Source organism: Phoxinus phoxinus (genome assembly GCF_949152265.1).
Source record: "Phoxinus phoxinus genome assembly, chromosome: 16".
Taxonomy (NCBI): domain Eukaryota; kingdom Metazoa; phylum Chordata; class Actinopteri; order Cypriniformes; family Leuciscidae; genus Phoxinus; species Phoxinus phoxinus.
This window is the reverse complement of record NC_136891.1, coordinates 26,230,811-26,250,074: the sequence shown is the minus strand read 5'-3', so window position 1 is coordinate 26,250,074 and position 19,264 is coordinate 26,230,811. Positions and strand designations below refer to the sequence as shown.

General features: G+C 38.6%; 2 protein-coding genes across 2 annotated transcripts; one reads left to right on the top strand and one right to left on the bottom strand.

Annotated features, from left to right (window-relative positions):
• Positions 1-806: 806 nt before the first annotated feature.
• Positions 807-7,341, top strand: gpr132b (G protein-coupled receptor 132b). The gene is made up of 2 exons (XM_079584456.1): positions 807-967; positions 4,275-7,341. The coding sequence occupies exon 2, from the start codon at positions 4,277-4,279 to the stop codon at positions 5,357-5,359; it is 1,083 nt and encodes a 360-aa protein (XP_079440582.1). The 5' UTR covers positions 807-967; positions 4,275-4,276; the 3' UTR covers positions 5,360-7,341.
• Positions 7,342-11,095: 3,754 nt separating this feature from the next.
• LOC306983675 (zinc finger protein 521) lies at positions 11,096-18,060 on the bottom strand. The gene is made up of 3 exons (XM_079584231.1): positions 17,766-18,060; positions 16,409-16,606; positions 11,096-14,681 (listed from the first exon to the last, which is right to left on the bottom strand). Exons 1-3 carry the CDS (start codon positions 17,803-17,805, stop codon positions 12,055-12,057), a joined length of 2,865 nt encoding a protein of 954 aa, XP_079440357.1. The 5' UTR covers positions 17,806-18,060; the 3' UTR covers positions 11,096-12,054.
• Positions 18,061-19,264: the final 1,204 nt, after the last annotated feature.

The window sequence follows — 19,264 nt, the reverse complement described above, 5'->3', positions numbered from 1 at the left end:
ATCATCTTTAACTACAAAATAAAACCAAAATAGACAAACATGGATATAATCAAAATTCTGGGGTGCTACCACAGAAACCGAAAATTCTCGGGCCAGCAGCATGTGTCCAAATTTCATCAGAAACGACCTGAAAACAGGGCTTTAAGTGTAAACTTAACTTATCCTTTAAACGTAGCCCACGATTGCCTCGATTTCGCCGGGTGGGCTAAAAACAGATCCACATAGGCCGTCCAATTCAAAGCTAAATCATGACTACAGATAGCCTGGGAAAACCCAGACCACTCTCAGTTGCCGGAAGTGGTCTGGGTTTTCCCAGGCTAGACTACAGATCGACCATGTCATGAAATGACACTGGCACCTTGTAGATATTATTACCAATGCGAACATGATGGGATATTAACCATCTCATGCGTTGCCTGCCCATCAATTAATTCAAACCACAATTAATCAATTAATTCAGTTGACTTTGCTTATGATGGAATATCATACATTTTGCGAGTTATTTTGGAAAAAAATACATGTAACCAGATTCAATGTTTTTTTGGCTAGAAGTGGGTTACACATAGCCGGACTGGGCTGTTTCAAACCCTTTAATGAGCTGTTTATCTGATCTAACATCACTTTTGAGCATCATTCGAGTTCCCTCCATCCGCATTTGCTCACGTTCACAAACACAAAACGCGCCACTGACGCCAAGAAAAGTGTTCTAATGCAATTCTCACCTTGTTTATAGGCATGTTTTTTTATCTTCTCTTATTCAAAGTGACTTTGAGCCCGCTGTCGAGGAAATCAGAAGTGCGCCGATCACGTGGTTGTTGTAGTAGGATGTGGTGTAGATGCTCGCGCTGCCCTTCATCACACGCTGCTCTGAGGGACCTGTCAAGAGCTCTGGCGCGCTGGTCCTTCTTATCGATAGATGCTTATCATAATAGATGAAGAGAGGACACAATCTTAACCGCGTTTGGAGGTAAGAACCACGCAATTTTATACGTTTGCCTACATTTATAAAAAATGTCATATTTGCTTTTAGGCTATTGAGAAGTAGCCTAAAGGATTTTTTTTGTGCGGCACTTCACAATCTGAAAATAGGATGTGTATAGAGTTTTCACGTGTATTTTGCGACCTGGTTGCCTGGTTAACCTTTTTCAACACAAACTTTCAATCAACCCAGGGACCCTCCTTATAAAAAAAGATAGATTTCCCCCGAAACACTTTATTATCTTTCATGAATGCACATTAACTACACTGGGGAACGAAGTCAGATTTACTTATAGAAACCATTTTCACTGAGAAATTGCTTGTAAATTTACCACATAACAAAGAAACACAATATAACATTGAATTGAATGACTGAAATATAATTTTCTTATAAAACTATACACCATTAGGCTACTCTTTGTTTTATTCATAACATCATTATTACATTAGAGAATCTTTAGAAGATAATTAGTTAGAAAGTTATTTAATAGCGAAAAAATAAGTGAAATTTTCAGTTGGTTTCCTCTCTGTGGCCCCGCTGGAAAATCTTCAGGGACCCTTAGGTTTAAAAACTGGATCTAAAGTGTTAAATGTAATATATTTTTTAAAAATCATCAAACTAACTTGAGAGATGGGTTGATTTTGTTGTCAGCATTAAACAAAGGAAATCGTGAATATTTAATGAAGATGCCAGTATAATTTAGACTTGCATTAATGATACATAAAATACATTTCAGATAATACATATTGCCTGGTATCTTCATACTGTAGTAGAGAGCATCATCTAAGGTTGAGCTAGTTTCCAAGAATCTGCCTGCAGCGTCTAAAATGGACACATACACTAGACTGAGCATCGCCAGTGTCTTGACACTAATGATATGAGTCAAGGGAATAAAAGGTTTCATCTGATCCAAAAGTCACAGTGTCTGTCTTAACACCCGTACAGTGATTTAATGACTATAAGTAGGTCACAGAACACAATGAAGACTAATGCAGAACTTAATGTATGCGTTCTTCTCTCTCCACTGACTTTGTATCCGTGTTTTCCTTGACACTGACCATCAATGGCATTATTGCCAATCCAACTGTCCCGGCTAAGTGTCAATAGGTCAAGTGAAATACATGCACTCTTTGCTTTCACAATCCTCAGTATAGAGTTATTGTGCAAGGCATGTTTTTTCCCCAATGTGAAAAACGAGAAATGAGGACAAAGAAAAGGAGGGACTCTTAGTCAGCTAGCATATTTCACATGAACCTATTCGTGGGTGGTTTAACTGCAGACATTTCTGTCTGAATTTTAAAAACGTCTTGCTTAGTAATTGTTCCTATTGCTTTTTGGTCTCATTTACCATTCATTCTCAAATGTCTAAGGCAAGAACGATACATGATGATTCATATACCATTCACGTACCAATATACTATTCATGTACCAACACATGTGGTCCCCACTAGTGTGTTTCCGTTCTGATACACTTCTACTCCTCGTGGATGATGGGGTCGTGATGAATATTTCAGTGGCTGTCTTGTCTAGCTGGGGCAAAACTAGGGAGTGGCGCATTGTGCTTTGCTGGAGATGAAGGGAAATAGGGGTGTTTTACTCTGGATGAGACATGGCAGAAACACTGAAACATTGGAATGGACTCACGTCAAAGCACCTTAGTTGTACAACTCAATGTTGTGTGTCTCAAAATGAGAGAAATATTGATTGTATAAAATTCTGAAAATTATTGCAGAATTATTGCTTCACTAATGTAGAAACAAGGCTAAAAAAGATTTGTCAACACATTTTTTTTATTATATATTTTTTTATGTTCACCACAATGGAAGCCACGACCGAAACAAAAAAATCCTCATATTTTAACTATGCTTATGAACTAGAGTTTAAACACAGGATGTGATCTAGCGGTGAAGATTTTTTGAAGAAAAAAAAAGAAACCCCCAAAAAACAACACTTACTGTAACAATGATACAAGAATGTAGAAAAAAAGGTAAGATGATAAGATAATAAGTCCCATGAGGAAAAAACAAACAACAACCTTGAAATGGGTGAATCTGAATGCAGCTTTGAAAGGTACCAGATTTTTGGCAAATACCATAATTATATGAAATACTATTTTATTAGGCTCAATGTAGTATTAAAAAAACACACAAGTTCTGTTTAAAAACACATCTGTTCTGTTTAACATTTAGTTCAAACAGACATTTACCTTTTTGTCTCTGTTGTTATTTTTTAAACTTATTTTAAAAAAAAATTAAAACTTTTCATTGTTTTTTTCAGTTTAGTTAATTTAGTTAAATGTATCCATTTTTTATTGTACAGTTTTTCATTTTAATTTGTTAATAATAATTGTTAAACGTTTTTTTTTTCAATTCTGCGGAAAATAAAAAAATATTGTGTACACATTAAGAATTTGTTCCCATGACTTAACAATTTAACTTAATTCCAATCATTACTTAGAGCAATGTGGCAACAATTAAAAAACAACAACAACAATGGAATGAATTTATATAAAACGTTGCCATCAATTAATAAATTGTGTGATTGGATTATTTTCCCATACAAAAAATAAGTAACTTCAAGTTAATTTTATTAAGTATACATAAGTAAAGTTCAAGTATAATTTTGAGTACTTTATGTAGTAAGTATACTAATATCAATGTACTAGTAGTATACTTAGAAGTGTACTATTTCACTACTTGGGACAAAATTTACCCTCTTTTTAGTGTACACTTAAGTATACTTCAAGTGTAACAGTAGTAAACTTTGAGTACACAACTAGTTTGCAACTACATTTTTCGTTTGTACTGCAACTACACAAGTTAACTTATATGTATACTGATAGTTTACTAGTTAAAAGGATAGTTTACCCAAAAAAGAACATTTTGTCATCACTTACCCTCAAGTTGTTCCAAACCTGAATGAATTTCTTTCTTCTGTTGAACACAAAGTAAGTTATTTTGAAGAATGTTAGTAATTAAACAGTTGACGGCACTTATTGGCTTCCATATAATTTTTTTCCTATGGAAGTCAATAGCTCCCGTTAACTGTCTGGTTACCAAAATTCTTCAAAAATTCTTCTTTTGTGTTCAACATAAGAAACTCATACAGATTTGGAACAATTGAGGGTGAGTAAATGATGACAGAATTTTCATTTTTGGGTGATCTATCCCTTTAAATACCTGTAGTTTTATACAGTATAAATACAATGAATTGTTTTTCTTCCAAGTCATGTTTGGTACTCCTACAGTTCTGTTTAACCGCTTATTCTCATTTCTCTCTTTATTTTTTCCCTCAGATATGATGCATGAATCCACTGTGGCACAGAGCATCATGACGACGACCATGAACCAAAGTTCCTGTCAGATATCATATGAGGAGGACCGTATTCCTCTGATGGTGTTCTACATTGTGGTTTTTATCATCGGCCTGCCAGCCAACTTGGTCACGGTCTACCTCACCCTCCACCAGGTGTGTCGTAAGAACGTCCTCGGCATCTACCTGCTCAGCCTGTCCTTGTGCGATCTCACTTACCTCTTCACGCTGCCTTTGTGGACGGTGTACGTCAGTAGAAACCACGAGTGGCCCTGGACCTCGATGGCCTGCAAAGTGACTGGCTTTGTGTTCTTCAACAACATGTACATCAGCATCTTCCTGCTCTGCTGCGTGTCCATCGACCGCTATGTGGCGGTGGTCTATGCAATTGAATCTCGCGGCCTTCGCCAGAAACGGATTGCTGCTCTCATAACGTTTTCGATCTACATGGTAGTGGGCTTGGCTCACGTGCCCGTCTTCATCATGCGCGAAGGGGAAGCTGCCCAAGGGAGTCACCGCTGTTTCGAGCCAGGCCAGAGCACAAAGATGGTTACGGCATTCAACTACGCTCGGTTTTGCATAGGCTTTTGTATCCCCCTGGCCATCCTGATCTTCACCAACAGGGCCATTCTTGCAAACGTGCAGGCCAGCACCGGTCTTCAGCCCCATCAGAAAGAAAAGGTGCGCTACCTGGCTGTGGCGGTGGTGGCGTTGTTTTTGATCTGTTTCACTCCGTACCACATTATCTTGCTCATGCGCGCCGTCACCTTCCACTTCCCCAAGCTGAAGGAGGAGTGTCACTTTGAAAAGCACATCTACACGCCCTACAAAATCTCTTTAGGACTGTCGACTTTCAACAGCGCCATCAACCCCATTCTTTACGTGCTCTCCAGCAACAATATCCGTCAGGAGATCAGAAGAGGCATGGCGTCGCTGTGTAACAAAGTCATCTCGAGTCAGCGCTCGACACACAGTAGCCAGCACAACATGCACAGCTCCAAAAGCAATTCACACCCCGTCTCAGAACAGGGCAATGAAATAAGAACGACTTGTCCCACATCATGCTGAAATTGCAGAAGGATTGGACATACGTTTTTTTTTTTTTGCTTGACGTGCCATAACTTGGACCTGAAAGGGACGGAAAAATCAAGGACACCTGAAGGTGTGTCACAGATCTTGCAAAAAATCGAAAGTGAATTTACTGTTGTTTTGTTGGGCTATAGACTGAAAAGATCTCAAGATAAGATCATCTCTGTGTTTCACAGCTTCTACTCTGCTTCCGTCTCAGAACGTTTGAAGCCTCTGCATAGCTTGCATTGGACTCATCTTAACCATACTCTCCAGATTGTATAAAAGTTTTGCAGATACACAGGAAAGGGTCTATCTCACATTTAAAGTGACTCACTATACTTGAATTCGTTTTCAGATGGCCTTTATATGGAATCATTAATACTACAATAATAACTATTACTGTACATACACCATTGTTCACAAAACAAAATAGCAGAAAAGGTGTATAAAATTGGGAGAATTTCTACACATCCAAAAGGTATAAATAGCAATGAATTTACAGACATAATCTGGGATATATATATTTAATTTACTTGCAACTAGTGCCTCAAATCTCTGAATATCTTTCAAAGATTTGATGGGACAAACTGAGCAAAGATCCAGTTCAATGCGGCAGCTCAGTACCTTGACTAAACATGACTTCTGATTCTAATGGCGCTTTTCCATTACCAGTACCAGCTCGACTCGCCTCGTCTCGTCTCGTCTCGTCTCGCGTTTCGCTCCGTTTTCCATTGCAGATAGTACCTCCTCCACAATAGTACCTGGTCGTCATAGCGACGCGACACACACCCGCTACCCACACACACAGGACAATGGAGGAAATCGAGTGTATGCTGTTTTACATATTAGTAATGGGTATATCACGCAATCTCTGGCAAAACTATTTAAAAATGCCGGGGGTTATTCAGGATTCTCCGTCTGGCGCGTGCAATGATGACGCAGTGAATAGTGACGATTCTCTCTGACCAATCAGCAGTCTGCCGTGTTTCACGTCACATTTTAGTATCGCCTCAGCTCGCTTAGAACCTCGCTGAAGGTGATACAAAAAAAAGTACCTGGAAGCAGATACCGTTACAACTTTTACACAGTGGAAAACCAAACAAAGGCGAGTCGAGTCGAGGCGAGGCGAGCTGGTACTGTGTAGTGGAAAAGCGCCATAAGTTGGTTGTGTCACGAAGTCAAGAACTTGTATTAAGGCAGCCAATCAGATTAGAGCTTGCTGTTTTGGCAAGTGCAATAAAGCATCAAATGGTCGGTGGATGGTCTATAGGCTAATGTCCGAGACAGACTGTTTCCAACGACATACAGTATCAGTGTTTTCATTCTGAAATTATTTACTGTAACCCTGTAAATTTTAATGTGTCAGCGTTAAAGTGCATGGCTTTTAGTGATAACAGTGATGTTTGTCGAGTTTAACTAACATGTATATTACTTAAATTATTGTTTTTTTTTATATAAGACTTTATAATTGATGTGTTTTGCGTTATGATGAATTTTGTCATTTTGTTTTCATGTTATTTTAATGAATATCAATTTCAGGACTCGGTACACAATCTATTGTATAGTTTTTTAAGCTTTGTTAAGTGTAGCACTTATTTTGCTTGATTTTTCCACTTGTCCTATTTTCCCAAGTCTTGTTTATCATTTAGACTTTAACAATTTGCAGTCAAGCTTTTCTCAAACAGTCACCAGTCAATTATGATGGACAATTTGCACATAATGCTATTCTTTTTAGAAACTGTAAATAAACTCAAGATTACAAGAGAGTAACATAATTCCTCATATATCAACTTGGCATAAACTAGCTATAGCCTATTGAAAAGGCTGTTATTAAAACATATATGTTTAATATGTTTCACAAGCACATACGTTTCTCAGGACACAATGAAAAGTAATTTAAATGAGTATGATCATTTGTCGATTCAGCATTACATTTTGAGAATGGGCTGGTTTCTGTGGTCTGATGATTAAAAGTTGGGTCGCTGAAAAAATATATGTGTTGATCTATTTGTGTGCTTTTAAAAAAAAATGCCCGGATAAATCAGAAAACAAGAAAAAATGCTGACCACTGTAAACTTCCTGAATAATTAACTCCGTGACCAAGATAAGTTCCTAATTGGACCGTCCCTCAATGAATAATTAAGTAGCCAGCAGCTGTCCTCAGCCAATAGCAAACAATAAGGCCAGTGGAACCCGCCCCTGTTGTGAAGCCCTGTCTGCATGGGCATCTGGCGGAGACCGACTGACTGTATCGGTAAATAGATGTCCCGCCTCAGTCTGCGGTCATGTGTTCATATATACCACGTAACTCATTACTCATTACTTTACAAGACTTTGCACGTCAAATGTGTGAAACAAAAGTCGTTTCTGTGAAATATGGTTGATCACGGAAATTCAAAAAATAACGTTTAGTGTTTATCTTGGACTGTAGACTAGCTGTACTAGGCTAACCCAAATATAGCAGTGTGTATTATTTGCACTACCATTGTTTGGCCTAAAACAGAGGTGTTACATTGATTTAGGCCTTCTGTGGTTCTTTTCAAATCTATGACAGATCCCCAGAGCTTGAGTGTTTTTCTTTAAAGCCATTTCCTTTTGTTCAGTTGGCTCTAATTCTCTGTCTCTTTCTTTCTTTGAGTAGCCTATCCCTCTTGATATGTTTCATGAAATGTGTGAATAATTAATGCATTAACAAAGGAGGGCTCTAAAGAAAACATCCTCAAGCCTTAGACCTACCTTTTTTCTGTGGGAATTCATCACTCTCATCCACGAGATCACCTTTCAAATCATTTTAGTGTTGTGAACTTTTCATTTAAATTAAATAAAATTCGTCACATATAAGCCTTTATGCCCTCCAAACCCATAAGTATGTAATATATAGGCTATATAGCTATATATATATATATATATATATATATATATATATATATATATATATATATATATATATATATATGCAATAAATTGTTTTATATTGTATTACTTTAGAATACAGGGTTTAACATTTGAACGCATTCAATTGCTATTTTACTGAACAGTTATTTTAGCCTACTACAACTTTTACTATTCAAAATTACTGTCAGCGACGGCTGTATTGTCTGCTATTCCTTTAAGTGTATTTTGGCACGAACATCCTGAAACAATTAAGTCTATGTTATGGGAGTGATGGGACATAACGGAAACAGCTGACTGCAGGGACCTCTTATGTCAATCTCAGGTGCTAACAAGAAGATCACATGAGGCTCATGCGAGAGATGGATGGATGGAGGAAAACTGTTGAACTGCTGTAACTTCACCACTGACGTATTTAACCAAGGAGCTCCACAACTTCGAGACGTATGCTAGTATGTAGCCTACAATAATGTATAGCCTACTAAAAGACGCACACTCGGTGTTTACACAAAATCTCGCACCTCCACCTGCTGGTCATGATGTGAACATGCGAATCTATCCTTGCATTTTCCTTTGATTTGAATGCGTTCCTTCTCTTTCCATCTGTAGATGTTCTTTAATAATGCTGCAACATTTCATATGATCTAATTGCAAATCAAATTAAAATATATTATTAATGTATTGTGACATCATAGTGTACATTACACCATATAATCAAATAGGCTGTACAACAGTGCCATATGTTCATTAATATTATATTTATAACGAATGGCCATCTCTACTGTTACAGTATTTGACAACATAGTTTAAGATCTTAATAGTTTGAGGAAAACATGCAAATCCAGTTTAAAACAAGCTATTTGTGAGACGGGTGCTGTACTGTCACATATACTCAGCCTTTAGGGGGGAGTGCTGTCCTACTTTCACCTTGCAGTCATGCATTTAAATATGGAAGGCATTTTATGTCAATTTTAAATAAATAAATTAAATGATAAAAATGAAAACTAAAATGAACCATTTCATTATAGAAAACACTACGCAAAATATGTGATTTTGAAGAATGTTGGTACCAGAAAGTTGACGCGCATTGACTTAGTAGTCGATGGGTTCCATCAACTGTTTAGACTGACATTCTTCAAAATATCTTCTTTTGTGTTCAGTAGCAGAAAGAAACTCATACAGGTTTGGTACAGCTTGGTACAGGGTAATGACAAAAAAATTATTTTAGTGTGAACTATCCCTTTAATGTTATGTGTCTTTTGAAAAATAGAATTTAGCTTGACAAGTAGAATTCCATTTACCAACAGAAAATGAAAACTGACAATTGGATCAAACCGTCATTGGTGTCGCTTGCAGAAGAACACTTAGATGAGGCGGGATATGGGATTGTTGGATACGCCTATGTGAGACGTGAAGAGAAGGGAGAGCACAGAGGAATGATTGGTGACGCGATGTGAAAAAAAATGTGATGATGTTGTTGGACATCGGTAGGAAAAGGAACCTTTCACCCCAGCTTCCATCCCGGGAGGATGTTGACATGACACAGACCTAACATTCCTTGGGTGTGCACCTGGACGGCAAGGCCTGACTGAGCATAAAGGATCTTAGTCAGCTCTATTTTTTGACATGGCAGTTCAGTTCTAGATTTACCATGCCTCGACTTAGGCCTATTCACTCTTATCCCTATAAGAAAAAGACTACTATGCTTTTTGCACTACTGTCACGTCACATCACTGTGTCACTGTGTAATCACTGTGTAAAAAGTCACCTTTAATCTGAGTCACCTAAACTGAGAATCTAGGTTTTATTATTTTTTTTTCCAATTCTGTTTTATAGAATTAAAAATGTTAAATACAATCAAACTCAACATTTGCTGTCTTTGTGCCAGTAACACTCCATAACCCTGCAACCTTAAAAACTCTTTACAGCTCTTGTCTTTTTTGTCATTTCTCCTCTCACTCGACCCACTCGAGAGACGCTTATTGACAGATGGTCCGGGCATTACCCCGGCATCATGTTTTCACAGCCGACTTTATCTTGGCCTAAAGCCTGGACACACAAAAGGAAAACCAAGTTCATGTTTTAATTCGAACTCGTATTTATTTTCTGGGATGATCATGATGATCATCTGTCTCTATAGCATGAAAATAAATAATATATAATATCAAATATTAACATAACAGCATGTATTATGATTATAAAAAATCAGACTGGAGAAGACAGTTCATTAATCCTGTTTCTAAAACAGACTTTTTATATTATGTGCAGATTTTTTTAACACCCTGCACTCATAGTTAAATTTATGGCTGGGTGTAATTATAATATTGTAATATTTATGACAAATGCATTTTTATAGCACAGCCGTGCCCCAAATTTTGTCGCTTTTCCTTCCCGTGTCTATGGTCAAAGCCCAGCTGCTGTCATGGTGATTGAGGGGTATTTCCAAATGAGGTAGCAGTTTGTCCTGGCTTCCAGCTTCAGGGGACTAATACCCAATTTCCATTCTCAAAAACATGCACAAACATAACTCTGTGCTGCACTGCACATTTAGTTGAATTTTTAAAGATAAAATAATTAATTTGTTAATTAAATGGAAAGTTGTACTGCTAATAAATAGATACACACATGCACAAACTTTAGTATGAATGAAGTAAAATTCAGTTTCACCCCCAGTAAAGCCCAGAAGTAAGTCATTATTCTCTACCCGCATATGTATTATTGTCAAGTATGATATCAAGGTTCAGAATCAAGGGAAACATTGCTAACCTTTCAAACTACTTATGGAGCTAAAAAAAGTTATATATATATATTATTATTATTATTATTTTTCCCTTATTAATCAACAATGGAGAACTGAAAATGTAAACACAACCACTTACACACATACACATTTAACCATTTACCCATAAACACAATTTACTTCTTTTTTTTGCGCAATAGAACATGTACAGATATACAACTAAGACACATAATTGAAATTGTGAGTCAAAATTATAAAAAAAGGTAGAGATGACAGTATTTTACTAAAAAGACATAATACTAAATAAAAATACATAACATTACAACTGTTTTGTGATTATCAGATGTCATTGTCCAAAAGCCCTACATCTAATCCATAAAGTTTACCAAGAGGCCAGCTCAGATTTCAATTAGATTAAACACTGCTAATGACTCTCTCCCTCAGAACATCAAGTCCCACTGCCCACATCTCATCCTCTTTTGTGCCCCTCTGCGCATCTGCAGTTTCAGTCATCAGCAACTCATTACTGTCTAGATCCACAAAGATCCAGTTCCATTTCTTAACACAAGGATTTATCTTAAAATGCAACAAAGAGAGAGGAAATGCTCCAAATATAGCAGTAAATCTGAGTTCAGAGCCTCAGAAGTGTCCAATGAAGATAAGCCTTGCACTTGGGAGAATTAGTCATTTGCTAAGCATCTCAAACAAGGAAACTGCTTTTAAGGGAGAAAACAGCCTCTCCAAAACATGTCTCCACACATTTAGGGCCTAAATACATAATAAAATGTACAGTGAAAACATACTCAGTACACAATCAATCAGAAGAGTACATATATTGTCAGAGCCGGCGCCAGGGCACTAAAAACGTTGCATTTGTAGAGGAAAGCAACCAACTAGAGTGTATTTGTAATCGCTTTCGAATGTGTGCTCGCTCTGCACTTTCGCTCGCATTCAGCGGGAAGGGGAGGGAGGGAAGGGGGGACACAGTAACTAGTAACCCCCCTGGGCGCCGGCCCTGTATATTGTCCTTTACAAATGGTGTCCTTTATTTAGGGTTAACTCAAACTGTTGTGGTCTGTGTGAGAGTGTTCTTATTGCTTCTCTCCTCTGGTATAAGTGCCGTAGCTGAACAACAATTGACTACGGAAATGCTAGTCTTGTTGTCTCGGAGTCTATGCTCAAATGTACTGACATTCATAGTGACCGTTTCCTGCTGAGCAACACTTGAGGAGATTTTAAGGTCAGGATTAAGGATGGAGGGATCCACGCAGCTGTTGATCAGATCATCTACCTGGACCTTCTGCATGTGAAAAGTTCCATGAATTTTCAGCTCAAGAGTGGAGGTGACAGTCTGCATGCACACAACACAGCGGAAGCCTGTCAGTGAGTTGTGCAGGTCGGGGTGCCTCTGACAGTGTTCCAGGAAGTCCTCCTCACTGTGAAGAGGAAGCTTGCAGATGCGGCAGTTGCCTGTGTCCAAGCTCCTGCTGTGGGTGACCTTGTGTTCAGTCAGAGTTAGCAGTGAAGGGAAGCGCTCTCCACAGATGGGGCATTGGCAGTGCTTGGTGGGGCCTAGATGAGTCTGGACGTGCTCCCACAGTGCCATCTCAGTGAAGAAGGTCTTGGAACAGTCTTTGCATTTATGGCTCCCTTGGATTGCCTCCACTTTGCGCTTGAGAGTGCCACTCTCCCCGGGCTGGATGTGGTGATCTCGCAGCTGGTGGTTGGCGAGCAAGGACTGCATGGTGTAAGAAGCACCACAGATTTCACAGGCAAACATAGGATCGTTCAGATTTGCCTTCCCTTTGCTTTCAGTGGGAGGGCTAAATAGCGATTCCACCTTACCGACTCTTATTTCATTATTCACTGGCAGCATTCCAGCGCTGTCTTTGGCAACTGGTTCGGAGACAGGTGGAGGGGTCACGTTGTTACCTTCAGCACTCTTGGCACAGAGTTTCTCGTGTAAGGGCACCTCTAGGGGAGATCTGGTATTGGTACAGACACAGGGACTGCATTTCTCGCTATGTGTTGTGATATGACACTGCAACTCAATGTCTGTGGTAAAGGACTCTGCACAGAAGATGCAACAGTACATCTTGCATTTTTTGTCAAGATGTTTCTGTTTGACATGCAGGTGCAAGTCATGCTCTTGCTTGAAGTCCCATTCGCACGACGTACAGTGGAATGTGGTTTTCTTGTTACTGTGCTCGGAGGCCAGGTGAACCTGAATAGACACCTTGGAGTCGAAAACCTGCTGGCAGAGGGAACATCGGTAAAACACAACAGTGTGCATCTCAAGTAGGTGCCCATGTAGGTCTTTGACACTGGTAAAGGACTTACTGCAGCTCTCACAAATGTAGAGCGTAGATGAATTGCTAAAATGAGACACTGTGTGTTCCTTAAAAGATTCCTGGTTTGGGAAATCCTTGAAACACTCTGGACATGTACGTTTTGGAAGCATACTCTTCAGGTGGGAACTCAAGTGAGTTTGAAATAGATCCAGATTGGTGTATTTAGCCCCACAGTGGTCACAGATAAAGTCGGTTGAAGGTAATGCACCATAGCTAGTTTTTTTGGCCACACTCTTGATTGATTGGGGTGACGTTGAACCCATTGTCCTCCTTCCCTCTTTAAGGTTCATCAAATTTATGTTATTGTGTGTCTTTTTGATATGCTGCATCAGTTTTATCTTACTGCTAAATGTAGGCAAATGTGTGCAGTATGGACAGAATTGCAAAGACTTTCTTTCTGCAGTTTCTTCTGCATCTGGATCAAGTTTCAGACTCTGGTTTTTACAGTGTGTCTGCCGCACGTGATTATCTAGCGTGTCCTTTGTCAGGAATCCTCGGAAGCACTGTGAGCAGAAAAAGACGTTGCTCTCGATTAAAGCAGAGTTGTGTGATTGGCGAACATGCTCTTGAAGGGCTTTCAGGTCTTTTAACAATGTGGGACAGAAGCTACACTGAAGAACTGTCTGAACGGCCGCTGTGATTGCAGCTTCAAGCAACACGGAGTGGTCTAGCATCACATTAGCCTCTTTCTGGTGCTCCTTTAGTTCAGATGGAGAAGTCAGGATCTCACAACTTGAGTGGATTTCATTGTCCTTGAGTTGGGTCTGTGGACATGCTCTATGATCCATGTAGTTGTGACAATGAACAAAATCATTGAAAACCTTGAGCTTTTTGGAGATTCCTAAACTATTTTTGGACACAAACTGAGACTTTCTCTTTTCTGCACAAGGAGACAATCCTGCAGCATTTGGAGTTCCTGGACTGGAGATGTGTGAGGTGGCACAAGTGCAATCTGCCATTGAGAAACACGACTGATCTTGTGCAGCAAAATCTGAAGGTTGTCTTTTCTCAGATTCACCCATGTTATTCTGTGGATTATTTACAAGAGAGAGATGTCGGGAGGACATAGCACTGCCCTGTTCATATTGATTACTCAAGCCCTGTTTGCTTTTTGTGGGGCTCTCACTGCTGATATCCATTTGGAATAATTCGAGAGGTACTGAACTGTTGCCAGGCAAAGGGGTGTTTGCCCTCCTGCACTGATTAAGTCTCTGATGATCTCTATATGTGTCTCCCTTGAATCCAAGATCACATCCATCTTCATGGTCAGTGGAGGCGTGAGCAGAGGAAAGAGAAGCTAAACAACATATTTCATCTTCTTCAACATTATGATTTGCTATGGACAGAGAAGAGAGGAAAATATATTTACTACTTTCATAAAAAAGTTTTTGCCAAAAACACACCACTAAATACACCATTAGGGTTAGGGAGTAACTAACTAAAAGTGATTAAGCAATGTTAATAAATTAAGTCAATTTTCAGTAATGTTACATTAAAGGAGAACTCCAGCGCAAAATGATCCTTTGGTCTAATTACACATTGTTAACTAGTCAACCGTTATCTGAGATTTGTTTTCATGATTATCGAATGTAAATAGTTTTATCTCTAAAAACAGTTCAGCCTATAACACTAGTATAACGCTAGTATATTGGGCATAGAGTAATGATGACAAATACAAATCGCTTGTTAATACCACTAACAAGGCTCAAAATAGCCCCACACTAACACGGTAGCATAATGAGGGTCCCTACCTTCAAACCGAAGCATTGAGAACTTTGACAGTGTCCAGACAGTTTAATAAGAAGATATTTTATACATACAGTCAACTTCACGTATACAAGCAGAAGCCATTTTTGAAAAACAGACTCGATCAATCGATCAACGAAACGCAGATCCAAATGCGCTGAACTGTGTAGAATCTCATATGGTCCAGTGCATTTAGATCGGCGTTTCGTTGATTGACTGATCGAGTCTGTTTTTCAAAAATGGCTTCTGCTTGTATACGTGAAGTTGACTGTATGTATAAAATATCTTCTTATTAAACTGTCTGGACACTGTCAAAGTTCTCAATGCTTCGGTTTGAAGGTAGGGACCCTCATTATGCTACCGTGTTAGTGTGGGGCTATTTTGAGCCTTGTTAGTGGTATATACAAGCGATTTTTATTTGTCATTACTCCATGCCCCATATACTAGCGTTATACTAGCGTTATAGGCTAAACTGTTTTTAGAGATAAAACTATTTACATTCGATAATCATGAAAACAAATCTCAGATAACGGTTGAGTAGGTAACAATGTGTAATTAGACCAAAGGTTCATTTTGCGCTGGAGTTCTCCTTTAACTCAAAATTTTGTCAAAGTAGCATAGCTTTTACAGTAACAAGATACTTTCTCCAACAAGGATAAAGACCACAACTATAAGAATTCAACTCTTCTATTTCAAGAGGTCTGTCCTGCTGAAGTCTGGCAGGTTAAAATAGAACTCAGGCTCATAACAGCCTGTTATGAGCACCAAAAATATGAATTGGATGCTCTTTTTCACACTTTTTTAGATGTAATTAGCTCGGTATGTGGCCACATAATGAGCAGTCCCACTGTGACTAAAATTGCTGTCAGTGTGAGAGGACCAGATTCACAGTGTGAGCAAATGGAGTGCTGCTACTTTAAAGTACTAAACATGTACAAGAGAGAAAAAAAACAGAACCCAAATCATGGTACCAGATTGTACACAAAATCAAAGGATTAATGTATCTGCTTAAAAGGATAAAACATATTAAAAACATAAAAACGTGTCTTCACGTGATTAGCAATTCCAATATCATAAATCCAAAATCATTTGTGAAGGCATGATTCATTCTGTTATTGTGCAAATAGGGAATTGCAAATATACCTAATTCAAAGGTCACACAAACATGCAGAAACACTAAACCCTGAATATAAAACCCCAGAGGTCTCTCTTCATTTTAATCTGCCTGTGTAAGGGATAGAGAGAGAGATGGATAAAATATTCACCGTAAAGGATACTATAGAAAGAAGGATAGTGCAGGAATTTGTTTGCGTGTACCTGAACCATGGCAGTACATCTGTTGAGTGAATGGTTCTGATTGCTTTAGGCTTGCACTCTTGTGTTCTTTAGCAACTTCATCCTTCTCTTCCCCACATTGTTCCCTCTCCTCATCCCTCTCTTTTCTTCTTTCCCAGGAGCAACGTTTCTTCCCCGCAACCACGCTATCTTCCTTTGTATTTAACCTGTCAGCTTGACCTGTGGAGAAAAGATTGATAGCAAGAAAAGGTCATGGCCATAGCAGCCAAAATATAATATAACAATACAAAGAAATCAAGCACTTTTCCCCCCCATCTCTGGTGGACCATTTGGTACACTATGGCACCCCGGTGGCATGAAAAAAAGCAAAGAGCAAACAAAATGATCAACTTTTTTAGTCTGTTTTTCATCCAGCAGGGGAGTACCATTGTGTGCATGTTTGCTCTTTAAACAGTCCATATAACTTTTGTATTCTGTGATTTCAAGGTGACATAACAGAGCCACACGGCATGTATATGACAAGACATATAGAAAACTAATAGATTTAATTAGCAAACATAGAAACCTCAGGGAACTTTCAAACACTCATACTGTACACACACATTTGTTTTCGGTCATGTTTGGGACTCTATTGTTTTTATACTGAGCTAATATTTTATGTTTCCTACTAAATCTAATCCTCACATAAACATTTATGGATCCTTACAATTTATTGTTGTGTTTTCATGCTTTATTGGGACTTTCCATAAAGACATAATTATTTGTATACTGATAATTATTTGTATACTGAACAAACTGAATATTCTATCCCCTTACAATAACCCTACCCATCACAGGAAACGTTTTGCATTTTTACAATAATAAAAAAAAAACATCACTTAGTATGATTTGAAAGCTGTTTTCCTCATGGAGACAATAAATGTCCCCACAAGGACAAAGATTTCAGATATTTTGTCCCCATAATGGAGGGTTTACCTGGACACACACACACAGACACACACACACACACACACACACACACACACACACACACACACACACACACACACACACACAGCTGAGCTCAGATAACTTATAAACAATAAAACTATAATATTACATTGATTATCATAATAAATCCTTATCTGAATAATGTGCATCACGTGCAAGAGTGATGACAACCCCCTCTGTGAAATTAGATCACTCGAAAATGCAATGAAAGTTAAATGAAAGTTCTGGTCCAAAACAATTCCAGTTTTTTGTTATGAATTTGCGCAACATTAATCTGAAGCCTAATGATCTGCAACTAATTGGGGTCATTCATTCGATTTGTCCCGCGGTCGTGTTTCACTCAAGAACAGAAGGAATTAAGTGATTCAATAAAAAAAACCTTTCGTACCTTTCAAAGATCTGGGCTTCGACTGTTTTCGACGAGTCATTGTAAAGGACTTCAGCAGCTGTCAATACAAACGGGTTAAGTTCCTGTCCACTGTTTGCAAACGAAGGACAACACAAGAGGAAAGCAAGAGCCAATACTTGCGTGCTGTTTCATAGACTGGAATAGCGGGAAAGCACATTAATATCACGGGCAAAGGGGCTCGCCCCCGCCTACAGCAGCGGGATGACTCCATACACGCTCTGCGCCACCGGGGACGCGCGCGCGCGAGAGAGAGATGCGTAATCACTCAACACACACACACACACACACACACACACACCAGTTTTATTGCTCAGAGATTGCTTGTTTATAGCTCAAGAGTTCTCAGTTATGTTTCACGCGTCAATATTAACTTTGTATTTTTTGTTTCCACTAGAATTCCGTAAAAGAATTGCAAGTAAACACTGAGAACATTGTTCACATATAGCCTATAGTATTTTTGCTGTAGCCTATGTGGTTTAGAATAACTCAAATAATTGTTAGAGGTTTGAGTTTGTATTATCTTGACAAATCTGAGCAGTTTGAGACGTTGAAATCTCGTCTAAAAGAGACATCTGTATACTGAGGCGATTTCCTCAGGAGCCAAAGACTTTAGTGAGTCTATTTGATCTACTTAAACTCATTGATATCTAAAATATCTTTGCCTTTAAAAAAAAAAAAAAGTAGTAGACCTGGTCCACATGGCATTTGACACATTTTGCCTGAGCTAATTATATGTTTCTTTAATCAGAAGAAATGACACAACTTATCAAATAAAAAATGCTCCTATAACATTATCAATATCTATAATATACCATCAAACATATGGTACTGTGGTAATGAAATCATCAGAGGAGCATCTCCTTTCATAATGACGCCTCGGTTTAATTTCTCTGTGGAAACGTTAGTTATGAGCCGGCCCGCTGGATGGGCTTTGCAGTATAGGGAACGTTGATTAGAAAGATCCGTCCCTTTGGGAGTCCGCTCTGCAATTGCTTGTTTCTAATGAGTTTTGAATTAGCTGCTGAGACACTTGTCTGTGACTGTTTTGTGAATAAAGGATAGAATGTTGCAATGAAGACACAACAGCATAACACGTCTGTGAGGTTCGAGGTGCCAGCATGAACACTTTGGGTTGTTTCGAGTTGATTTTACCATTAAGGATCCAACTAGTGATTTAGACTGTCTTCTTGGGTATGAATCTTCGGTACACTCTACCTAAATAAATTGTATAAAGAGCTAGGCTATTTGTGAAAATGTGTATAGCCCTATAGTGTTGCTGTAAATAGACAGTATTGACATGCAAAGGCAACCTTTGGCAAGTGGAGATCCTGAAGGAAATAATGTATCAGCCAATCAGAGCATCTCAAGGGATGAGAGCTGTTATAGTTCTGATTCAAGCATCCAGCTGGGTTTATTATACTGTTCTAAAACAAATAGTTTGCCGTGAATCTGCTACGATAAAAAAGCCAATTGCCATA

Coding starts and splice junctions, on each gene's coding strand:
- gpr132b (XM_079584456.1), top strand. CDS start 4,277: ATGATGCATGAATCCACTGTGGCACAGAGCATCATGACGACGACCATG.
- LOC306983675 (XM_079584231.1), bottom strand. CDS start 17,805: ATGACTCGTCGAAAACAGTCGAAGCCCAGATCTTTGAAAG. Junction 16,607..17,765: donor GAAGCCCAGATCTTTGAAAG/GTACGAAAGGTT, acceptor TTTTCTCCACAG/GTCAAGCTGACAGGTTAAAT. Junction 14,682..16,408: donor GATGTACTGCCATGGTTCAG/GTACACGCAAAC, acceptor CTCTGTCCATAG/CAAATCATAATGTTGAAGAA.